This window comes from Idiotropiscis lumnitzeri, chromosome 11, assembly GCF_059441095.1.
Source record: "Idiotropiscis lumnitzeri isolate Australia: NSW breed Sydney's pygmy pipehorse chromosome 11, RoL_Ilum_1.0, whole genome shotgun sequence".
In the NCBI taxonomy this organism is placed as follows: domain Eukaryota; kingdom Metazoa; phylum Chordata; class Actinopteri; order Syngnathiformes; family Syngnathidae; genus Idiotropiscis; species Idiotropiscis lumnitzeri.
This window is the reverse complement of record NC_142401.1, coordinates 21,230,562-21,242,853: the sequence shown is the minus strand read 5'-3', so window position 1 is coordinate 21,242,853 and position 12,292 is coordinate 21,230,562. Positions and strand designations below refer to the sequence as shown.

At 41.0% G+C, this 12,292-nt stretch overlaps 1 protein-coding gene across 4 annotated transcripts in view; it reads right to left on the bottom strand.

Annotated features, from left to right (window-relative positions):
- The window catches only part of mtmr14 (myotubularin related protein 14), a 141,260-nt gene that overhangs the window by 113,280 nt on the left and 15,688 nt on the right, over positions 1–12,292 (bottom strand). For 3 of the 4 annotated variants that reach the window (XR_015845787.1, XM_088308672.1, XM_088308673.1), the window contains exon 2: positions 2,755–2,903. Coding sequence is in view for 2 of the 4 variants with exons in the window: in XM_088308672.1 (XP_088164798.1) it covers positions 2,755–2,903 (149 nt within the window). In the remaining 2 variants the exon portion in view is untranslated. Of the gene's footprint in view, positions 1–2,754; positions 2,904–12,292 lie in introns of those variants that run through there. The other variant, XM_088308674.1, reaches the window with a different exon arrangement.

The window sequence follows — 12,292 nt, the reverse complement described above, 5'->3', positions numbered from 1 at the left end:
GAACGTGGCCATAGTTCTTATTAAAGTAGGCGTTTCTCCAAGTCGTCACGTATATCCTAATTTGTCCAAAATGAATAGATAAAGACAATTACAACTAATTTGAGTTTCCTGATTAAAAAAAATCCAAACTGAGCTTGTTAGTGAAAAATGAGGGCATCTTGGGGCTTTTCTTCCTTTAAGTCATCCAAACCAATCATCCATCCAATATCTGATCCGCTTATCCGCACAAGGTCAAGGGCATGCTGGAGCCTATCCCAGGTGACTTTGGTAATTAGGTGGAGTAAACCCAGAACTTTTTGCCAGTCAATTCCAGGGCACACAAAGACAAACAAACATCCGCATTCACTATCACACATAGAGACAATTTAGAGTGTTCAATTAACCTACCATGCATGTTTTCGGAACGTGGGAGGAAACCAGAGTTCTGTTTTTTTTTTTTAGTAGGCGCTCCAGTTCATGCAAATGTGTTATTCAAGTATATCTCAGTGGTCCTTTGTCCATCTTCACCTCAAGCTGCATATGAGCTCAATGTGACAATGTTTCAGGAGATGCGTTTAACTTCTATTGCTGATGTTTCATATGTACTGAACAAATGGTAACTTGGTGTTGGTCCGACAGGTTCGGTTGCTATTTCAATTTGAATTTGCTTCCATGTCACATACAGCCCAATGTCAGTGTTCAGGTTTGCAGAATCAGTTTCTCATCTTTTGCATCCACAAAAGCCGTGGCGAGCATTTTCTGTAAAACACCTTTTTGTTACCTTGGCAACGACCAGTTCCCACAAGCGAGAGTCGAACATGCAAACTCCATGCACTAAGGCCACAGCCCGAAATCGAACCCTCCGAGCTGTCAAGTGGATGTGCTAACCATTCTTTCCACTGTGCCGCTGTGGGGCATTATATTTTACTCAAAACATTTCCTGATGGTCCATCCAATCGAAACCGCTTCTTAAACTGCTTAAAATATACATTGATGTAAAAAATAAAATATGCAGCGATGTAAAAAAAAAATAAAAATAAATAATCAATTAGATTTTACACATCATGTTAACCATAACTGCCCTCTCGTGTCTGCACTGTAAACAAACAAAAACAAACTGCGTTTTTATTGTTTATGTACTTTAATTTGTCTAGCCGTAGCTACAGTGCTAAGACACGCATTGGCATTGAATAAAGGCATAATTACAGATGTTTTTATTTTTATGGCCATTCTTTAATTTTTCAGTCACATATCTCGTGACATATCGTTGAAGACATTTCAAACAATATATTGAATATACTGTAGACATTGTGGATTGTGATATTATCTTTATCGTGGGCCACATGTCGTCACAGTATCAAATCGTGAGTTACCCGTATCGTCCCACCCCTATTGCAGAGTGTCGGCATCGCCGTGTCAGTAAAATAATGTTGCAATTCTACGGCTCAAAATCACTCATTTTCCACGACAGAATAAGGACGCAAAACCTAGGCAATAATTGCCGAAATGGTCTTCGTAATTCGCTTCACCTTTTCAAATGATGCTGGAAGTTTTCGAGTTTTCTTGATTGTTCTCTGATTGGTAGTGCCACTTTTAGCGGTAGCAACAACAGCAAGCCATCTTGCATACTCCGTAGGGTGGAAATCGACTTACATGACTACTCGTGTTTGTTGTATTACCAAAGTATTTTATTTTAGCGCGACACCGCTTACATATAACGTGGCACTTGTCCAGTTATCTTCCACTGTTGTGATTCCATACATCAGCTTTTGAATAAGCAGCATTTTGGATCGCACAGCGAGATGGATGGTAGTTATCCATGTTTGTTTTCCTCAGTGCGTGTGCGCGTCCCAGAAATGACGGTCGCCGCGCTTCTTCTTCGCATTATTTAGAACATTATGCATAACTTTATTTAACCTATTTAAGTAATTGAAATGTGGATTAAGTGAAGTGATTGTGGTTGGTCCATGTCTAAAAATTTGAATTTCCCCCCAACTCTACTTACGATGATTATTCAGCTCAGTTATTTAACTGTTAGATCGATAATGTATCGCTACCATATTCGATTGATATCGATAACCTGCCTATTGTGATACATATCGATAAAGCTAACGACACAGTCCTAATATATATATATATATATATATATATATATATATATATATATATATATATAAATTAATGTAAAAATCACCAAATATGAAATGTATTTTAAATAAAACCACGTTGGCAAAGTAACCTGAATTTCCGAGCAACTCGGAATTGATATCCAAATACATTTTTACTACTAAATTTGTCCAAAAACATGCATAGTATGTTAATAGAACACTCTAAATTGGCCCTAGGTAACAACAGTGAGCACGAGTGATTGTTCGACTTTTTGTGCCCTGCGATTGGCTGGCATCCAGTTCATGGTCTACCCCACCTAGTACCTGAGGATGGCTGGGGTACAATACAATACAATTTTATTTGTACAGCAGCGCATTTCACAACAGCTGTAACAAAGCGCTTTCCATATGCCGCCAGGATGGCCGAGTGGTCTAAGGCGCCGCGTTCAGGACCCAGTCTCCCCAGGAGGCCTGGGTTCGAATCTCGAATTTCCCCATTGTGGGACTAATAAAGGGAATATTATTATTATTATTATTATTATTATTATAATTAGCAGGTAATTAGAACACAAATTAAAACGCATTTACAATAGATGAACTCCAACACGCCTGCGACGCTTGTGAGGAGAAGTGGCTCAAATAATGGATGGGTGGATTTAAGAAATACCTTTCTTGATCAACATCTGTGCATTCATTCTCCAGGAAAACGATCCAGCGTGGGTAATGGCCACAAACTTCACCGTTGGCATTATGGATTAAACTGTATTTGTAGTCTTTGGCAAATAAATCCAAACAACACGTTTCAATTGACTCCACCTGAAAGTAAAGATAGTTTATTTTGAGATTAAAGAGGGATTTGACAAAATGTTATTTAACAAAAAACAATGTATTATTCAGTTAGATCTTGTGCTGTACTTCTGTCAAAATAAAATTTCAACAAAAAAGTGTGCTGGGGTGTGTTTGTAGGAGAGGTGGTAATGCGTGTGTGTGTGTGCGTGCACGTGGGTGTGCGGATGCGAGTGTGTGTGTGTGTGTGAGTGGAGTAAACAATGAAAATTTGCAGAATGAAGCTTTTCTAATAACACTAGTTAACGTTTAGAACATGTATACAGCTCCTAGTCTGGTTGAAAGGTTTGAGAGCTAAAGAATTTGAGCTTTCTTGGCTTTATTTTTTGTATCACATTCAAATGTGGACAAAACTGTTGGTTGACCTCTGTTTCTCAGCAAAAAAACAACAACAATCTTCAAAGATCTTGACACATACAAAAGTAAGAATAACTAGAGCTGCGGAAAGCTATTGAGGAACCTCACAGCCCTGGCAACATTGGGGTACTCGCATGTTGGGATACTGGCACATTGGAATTGCAATTTCTTTAATTACGTATATCAGATACAAACCAAATTTGATCAAATATAATCCCGAAAAAAGACCAAAACTTTGAAAGGAAATTTAAAAGACGAGTTCCTTTTGAGTTTTTTTTTTTATTTTTAATTTTGAGCCTGGGCTATTACATGTGACTCCAACTTTTGCTAGAGCTTGTTGACACGTACAAACAGGGTTGCTGAACTAAAAGATTGTAATGGTATTAGTGAGCCATTTTTCTTTTTTAAATCACACATTAACCCAATTAAACATCAATGCTGCTGCCAGGCCTGAAGTTGTTGCAACTGCCTTTTATTTATTTTTTTTGGGGCCAATAAGAGTTGCCAAGGACACAGCTGTTCGTAAAATTTCACCAACGATAAGTTGCAATATGATGTAAACATAAAATCTCGTTTCAACAAATATTATGCAAATCTGGTCAACCTGCAATGGTTAAAAAAACACCAAATATTAAAAAATATATATATTTCCTTTAGATAGTAGTTGGCGCTACCACTACGATAAAAAGTAAGTTCATGGACCATTATCAAATTTTAAAAATATTTATAAGTAATTATTATGAATGCCTAAATATTCTACAGAGCAAATATGAGGTACATCTTGTTGACCTGTTAGGGCAAAAAACATTAAAGAATTAACTATTTACGAATTTAAGCCAGTAGATGGCGCGACTACAATGATGAAAAACCGTAGAGGTCGTCAGGCCTTTTTACTATTATCAAATGTGAGAAATCATTATGAGAAATTATTGTGAAGCTTAAGATAGAGCAGCTTTTACTGTCAAAGCCACGTCAAACTTTGAAGTGAATTAAAAATGTCTGACTTCCTGTAGAATTTAGCATACGTGCCGTATGCCATGAGACTTTTTTGGGGGTCTTGGCCGTACATCAAATTTTCAAAGAGCTAGTTGCAACATTCATCCAGGGCTGCTTCCTTGAAAATGTCTAGGGGGCAATAGCGAGCCATTTTCGTAAAAATTGCACACCAAACTAATAAAATATTGATGAATTCATCAGGCCGAATGTGTTTGCAAAGTTTCATGAATTTTTGTTAAGATTTAGAACTTGAACATTAGCATTGTTTTATTGGCAAACTGTGCAAAGCGACGCACACAATGTTTCAAGAAAAATGACAAATTTTATATTTTGACATTGTGAAGCCCAATGAGAGATGTCATGGCAACACAGATAACCAACAACGTCAGGGGACGGATTTCACTGGTCAACACACTCCTTCGAGTCACTGTTTCAAATCAAAACCAAAAATATCTCAGCATACAAGCAAATAATGAAACAAAGAAATAAAATTAACACAAAACATGTATCTTTCATGCCATTCATATCCCCAAAAGAAATAAAAATAACACAAAAAGATTACAGCCATGCCATTCAGCCTCAGCCAATCACATGGCTGTTTAGAGAGATGTGAGTGGTGTGCTTTGGGCAGTCTGTTTTTATTTATTTTTTTATATTTTTGCAGTCTGTTGTCTAAACCCGTGATGTTTCTAGCTTGCAATAACATAAATGAGTTGCTGTGGCTTATATACAGGTGTGCCTTATAGTTGTGTTTTAACCAGTGGGTGGCTATCACGACCACCAAAAATAAGTTTGTAGATGTCTTCAAGCCAGTACTATTAAATGTGAGAAACTAAATGTGAGAAATCTTTACGAGAAATTATTGTATAGTTAAAGTTAGAGCATCGTTTCTCACCACTGCCACGTCAAACTTATACAAGACCACTTTATTTACCAAACACATTTCATAACAGCTGCAGCTGTGACAGCGCGCTTTCAATATGGTGTAATATAAATTTGCGGGAAATTAGCACACAAATTAAAAGAAAAACAACAGATACCAGAAGAACAGCAGAACAGCAACAGTTTCGTGTTGAGTCGAAAGCTAAGGAATAAAAATGTCTTACAACAAGTTTTAAAAGTGGACAGAGAGGGGGCTTGCCTAACATCTAATGGAAGCTCATTCCATCGGGAAGGACAGGCAACAGAAAAGGTGCGATCCCCCTGAGGCTGCGCTTAGTCCTCGGTACCTCCAGTAGCATGTGGTCCTCAGACCTGAGGCAGCGGGCAGGTGCGTAGCGATGGAGGGGCTCGGAGAGGTATGTTCGGGCGAGGCCATTAAAAGATTTGAAGCTGAACAGAAGTATCTTAAAGCGAACTCTGAAATGCAATGGGAGCCAGTGAAGAGAGGTCATGATTGGGGTTATGTGATCAGTCTTCCAAGCTCCAGTTAAAAGACGAGCAGGAGCATTCTGCACCAGTTGGAGGCGCATGAGGGAGGACTGGCTGACTCCAAAGTAAAGCCCATTACAGTAATCTAGCCTAGATGTAGACGAAGGCATGGATTACTGTTACTGTTACTAAGTGCTGCTGGGAAAGAAAGGGCTTCATTTTAGCAAGCTGCCAAACATAAAAGAAGCTAGATTCAACATTTAGACGAAAACTACAACGAGATACAGTCCCGAGAGCAACGGACTGTTGGTAAGAGTCAAGTCAAGTCAAGTCAATTTTATTTGTATAGCCCTTAATCACAGACAGTCTCAAAGGGCTTTACATAACCACAATTGACAACCCATGATCTCAACCCCCAGCAGGGCAAGGAAAAACTCAAAACCCCATTAGGGGAAAAGTGAGAAACCTTGAGAAGGGACCACAAACGGGGGAAATCCCCCTTCCAGGATGACCAGGCTGCAATGGATGCCAAGTGGGCAACATTTAACACATAAAGTGATGCTATACAATGTTAGCTGAGATAATGTAAGAGTCAATCAAATGAAGTGCTGCAAGAAGATGACTTCAGTGGAGCGGGTCCTCGTCCAGTTGATCAGGGCCGTAATCTCCATGGCAGCACCTCCGAGGATGTGGTCATTCTTCGATCTTGTACCGGTCAGTTGGTGTAGAATCAGAACAGCCACTTCCAAGAGAATCACCATCGCCTAATTCCCAAGTCATGGAACTGGGGACAGAAAAAACAAGTCATTCAACTAAGTGCTGAAATATATAAGTAAATCAGATGAGGCACTGCACAAAGACGACTTCGGCAGAGCAGGTCCCTGCCCGGTTGGTCAGTGTAATCTTCATAGCGGGTCATCATCACCTAATTCCCAAGCAAGGGAAGAGGGGGCAGAAAAGAGAATAAGCGGCAGTAAACAGGTCAACAAATAATTCGATTAGATGCTATAGTATATGAATAAAATTGATCAGATGACGCGCTGCAGGAGGACGACTTCAGTGGAACAGGTCCCTGCCCAGGTGGTCAATGCCTTAAGCGTCCTAGCGGGTCACCATCACCTAATTCCCCAGCTGGGGGAGAGGGGGCAAAAAGAGAAAAGAAGCGGCAGTAAACCGGCCAACAAATAGTTCAACTAAATGCACAAGTGTATAAATGCGTCTTTAATAGTGTTTTGAACATTTCTAGTGAGGTGGCGCCTCTAATATCTGTGGGTAGTGCATTCCAAAGCATTGGTGCCCGAATAGAGAACGCTCTGAAACCTACGGACTTCTTTTTGGCTCACTGGATCGCTAAAAGACCAGCATTTTGTGAGCAAAGGTTTCGGGACGGAACATACTGTATCACAAGGTCAACGAGATAGGAAGGTGCTAGGCCGTGCAATATTTTATAGGTAAGAATCAGAATCAGAATCAGAAATCCCTTTATTGTCATTGTACTCAAGTGTGCAACGAGATTAGAGAGCTCCCCTCTCCAGTGCAATACAACACTAATTCAGATAAATATATAAATTAGATAAATAAGAGAATAGTTAGTGCAATGGAAAAAAATACTGGATAGGATATATAAAAACACATCACATTGCTGTTCTGCAAGGTAAGGGTGGCCGTGTGTGTGAGAGTTTAGAATGGAGATGGCTCTTGGAAAGAAACTGTTTCTCAGTCTATTGGTCCTTGATTTGATGCACCTGTCGCACCTGCCAGAGGGCATCAGGTCGAACACGTGTGAGTTTGGGTGGGTATTATCTGACGATATTGAGAGCCCTGCTGAGGCACCGAGCGGTGTAGATGTCCGACAGTGAGGGGAGAGGGCAGCCAATAATCCTTTGCGCTGTTTTGACCGTCCTCTGGAGCCTCACTCTGTCCGCCTCAGTGCAGCCGCTGTACCAGGTGGAGACACAGTACGTCAGCAGGCTCTCGATGGACGACTGGTAGAAGGCCAGCAGCAGCTTCCTGTCCAGGTTGAATTTCTTGAGGACTCTCAGGAAGTGCAGACGCTGGTGGACCTTCTTTACCACTGCTGTGGTGTTGTGTGTGTGTAAGTAGCAAAACTTTAAAATCACATCTCAAGTGGACCGGAAGCCAATGCAAATTGGCTAGTATTGGGGTAATATGATCGAACTTTCTCGTCCTAGTCAGGAGTCTAGTTGCTGCATTTTGAACTAACTGCAGACTTTCAATACTAGACATGGGGAGACCGGAGAGCAAAACGTTACAATAATCGAGGCGAGACGAAACAAACGCAAGGATTAAGATTTCTGCGTCACTAGTTGATAGAATTGGACAAATTTTGGCAATATTGCCAGATGAAAAAACGCAGTTCGAGTAATATTTTTAATGTGTATTTGAAACGACATAGCTGCGTCAAATATAACACCGAGATTTTTTGTTGAATCCCCTTGGGCAATATTACATTTATCGATACTCAGAGTGGTGTCTTTGAAAAGGTGCCGATCACGTGCTGGTCCAATGATCAGCAGCTCGGTTTTATCTAAGTTAAGACGCAAAAAATTGAAAGACATCCATTGTTTAATTTTGGCAAGGCATGCCTCTAATTCATAGCAATTACGCGGATTTGTTATATCTAGCGGCATATCTAATTGCGTATCATCAGCATAACAATGATAACTAATGTTATATTTACGTATACTATCACCAAGCGGTAGCATGTAGATGCTAAACAATAGAGGGCCAAGTATCGATCACTGCGGAAGTCCACATGTGATCGTACAAAAATCAGAATTTGCATTGCCATAAATAACACGGTGCGTCCTGTCTGACAGAAAAGAATTAAACCAAGAAAGCACTGAGCCTGAAATGCCAACACACGTTTTAAGGTGTTTTCATAATATGTTATGATCAACGGTGTCAAAAGCGGCGCTGAGATCGAGAAAGAGTAATATTGATGAGCTGTCGGTGTCCATAGCTATGAGAAGATCATTAGTAACTTTAGGTAGGGCCATCTCAGTAGAGTGGTCGGCTCTAAAACCTGATTGGAAAGGTTCAAATTGATTATTAGCAGTAATACATTCATTAAGTTGTTGCACTACGACTTTTCCAAGAATTTTTGCAGTAAACGGAAGATTTGAAATCGGCCGATAGTTGTTGAGACTCTCTGGGTCGAGGTTTGGTTGCTTAAGTAGAGGTCAGATAACGGAGGTTCTAAAAGCTGCTGGTACTATCCCCGTGGTAAGCAATAGATTAATTATATTGAAAACAGAGGGTCCGAGGGTCGTAAACAATTCTTTAATTAGTTTGCCAGGAAGTGGATCGAGCACACAAGTTGTCGGTTTTGCCGCACTAACCAATTTTGTCAGGCTTTCAAGAGGTACTTTTAAAAATTGAGATAAGTTTGTCGGACAGTTTTCCCCCCCCTAATGCCCCTATTAACACCAATGATCGCGGAATTCAACGGGATTTTAAGAACGGTCTCACTCAATCTTATGAGTAGAGAATTGCATGAAATCGTGAGCTGAACAGGAAGAGCTATCCAAGGTTGGCTGCTGTTGTGATAGCATTGCTACGGTAGCAAATACATATTTAGGGTTGTTTTTATGTAAGACAGTTAATCTAGAATCATAATTAGTTTTGGCTAGATCAAGCGCTTCCTTGTATATTAGTAAACTATCTCACCATGCCTGACGGAAGACCTCAAGTTAGGTCCCACGCCATTTGCACTCAAGCTTCCTACATGATTGTTTAAGTATGCGCGTTTCCTTTGTAAACCACGGAGTAAGCCTCTTTGGACGTTTTAGTTTTTAAAGGTGCTACGGAGTCAAGTGCATTTCACAGAGCGACAAAGTTGTTTGTGAGATCATCAATCGAACCAATATACCGTATTTTCGCAGTCATAGGACGCGCTGCCTCAAAGGGCGCAACACCTGTTGAGGGTGCTATTTCTGTCTTTGAAGCACACACTGGGCGCACCGCCTTGTAAAGCGCTAGCTCAGCTGCTTTTAGCATAGAAATAGCTCGGCTGCTCAGCTGCTTTTAGCATAGCAATAGCTCGGCTGCTCTCGCTGACTCAGCCCATGGCAATTCACTTTGCCTCAATACCATAAGCAACCGCCACATTTCAAAGACAGTTGCTATGATACCATTGACAATCGCTATCATTAACAATGACTCTAACCAATAATAGGTATCATGGCAATAGTCTCCAAGACTACGTCAGGGGAGGGACTTCACTGGTCACCACACTCCTTAGAGTCACGGTTTAAAAAAAAATAAATAAATAAATAAAAAACTCAGCATACAAGCAAAAAATGAAACAAAGAAATAAGATTAACACAAAACATGTATCTCTCATGCCATCAATATACCAAAAAGAAATAAAAATAACACAAAATGATATAGCAATGGCTTCTTGGGAGCCATTAGAGCAGGGGTGTCAAGATCCAGTCCTGGAGGGCCGCTTTCCTGCATGCTTTCAATCTCTCCCGGCTGCAACCCACCTGATTCAAATGATCAGCTCATCAGCAAGCTCTGAAGAAGCCTGATAAGTATCCTGCTCATTTGAATCAGGTGGGTTGCAGCTGGGAGAGATGGAAAACATGCAGGACACCGGCCCTCGAGGACTGGAGTTTGACACCCCTGCATTAGAGCAATGCCTTCTGGGAGCCACTCAGGCTCAGCCAAATCACATGGCTGTTTAGAGAGATTTGCTGTCATGCTTTGGGCTTTTTGTCTGTTGTCTAAACCTGGGACGTTTCTTGCTTGCCATAACATAAATGATTAGACAGACTACAACATTGTGGACAGCTGCCCTTTTGTCCAGCTTTCTCCCACACCATCACCCAAACAACATAGTCACATAATGTATAGTCATGGTCACTTTGAAGCATAGATGACTCACACTTTGTCCAGCAGGGTGTGCTAACATGCACTCCGAACAGCCCAATGAGTAAAAGGGTTGATGGTCGCGAGTGATACTTTGTCCATATAATGAGCGCAGTCGCCTTACAAGGTGCTGTGTTAGTTTAGGGGAAGATTTGGGACTTTTAAGTGCGCCTTATTACTGCGAAAATACGGTAATTAGGAAATGAAGCAGTTGCTAAAGGGAGTAGCTCAGAGAGAGCAGTGGTAGTTGAGGAGCTAATATTGCGTCTGCTATAGCTTTGATTGTGCTCAGAACGATGGCAATGAGCCAAGACTTCAAATTTAATTAAGTAATGGTCAGGTATAGCAGTAGTATATGGCAATACAATTATGTTTGAGGATGCTAAGCCACGGGTTAATATCAAATCTGACGTATTACAATTTGTATGCGTCGCTACATCTATTATTTGTGTGAAACCAGAAGTATCGGGCAGGATATTTGCTCTGTTACATTATTGTTTAAAACACCACAATATGATACTGACTGAGACACTTTTGAAAGTAAAAAAGGAAAATGGCTGTGGCTGGCAAACTGCTTTAGACTGGGCTCTTCTGGCCAAAAACAGTATGATCAATGTGCATGGTTATAGTCTACAACAAATTGCATTTGGACACAGCCCCAATCTTCCGTCCGCCTTAACTGATAAAGCACCAGCTCTAGAAAGTATGAATATGAGTACTAGAGTAGGGCAACACTTAGCAGCACTACATGCTGCTAGAAAAGATTTCACAGAGGTGGAATTCTCTGAAATAATTAGGAGGTCATTACGTAAGCAGCTCAGACCTACAGATGAAAAGTATGAAACAGGTGACGGAGTGTATTATAAGCGACCAGATAGTTCAGAGTGGAAGGGTCCCGCTGTAGTTATTGGTTAGGATGGACCCGTTGTGTTCGGAAGATATGGTGGAGTTCTTGTCAGAGTACATCAATCCAGGCTAAGTTAAGTAAATGCACAGAATGAGATTTAACTTGCACTTCTCAGTGTTCCCAAAAATCATAAAGAAAATGAAAATAAGGTTCAGACTGATGTGTTTGAAAGTTCAGATGATGAACAGTCTTCGTGGAGAAGAGCAAATTACTGAAAAAACAGAGACAAATGATAAAGAAACCAACAGACAAACTAAGAGATGGACCCAGAAACAGAGCGTGATGTAACGCCTGCTGTTTCCTCTACAGATGTAGAATTGAAAAGGGGTCAAGTGGTCACATTTACAAACAAAGATGATACTCAGAACACCTCAGCTGCCACCCAGCCTGGGGAGCAGCATTCTGGACAACGAGGTCAGGATTCTCTCCACAGAGTCCGCGGTTTCCCTGGCGCTCCCTCTTCACACCCTCTGTACCCACCAACCACCCCTCTTCACACCCACCAACCACCGTCATTGTTGGCGATAGTATCATTAAACACACACGCTACATTGGTACTATCACCCGCTGAGCCAAAGTTAAGGACATAGCAAACGTCCTGCCCGATGTTCTTCTCTCCCTTCCACCATCCGTATCCCGGCTCGTTGTCCATGTGTGGACGAATGAAACAGTGCGCCGACAATCGGAGAAGACCAATCATGATTTTAATGCCCACTTTGACCTGCTATGAACTTGCGGGTTGTCAGTATGGATAAGCGGCACCTTGCCGATGCTATCCGACGGCAGCGAGCGCTTCAATCGTCTTTAAAGCCTGAACACATGGCTCATACGC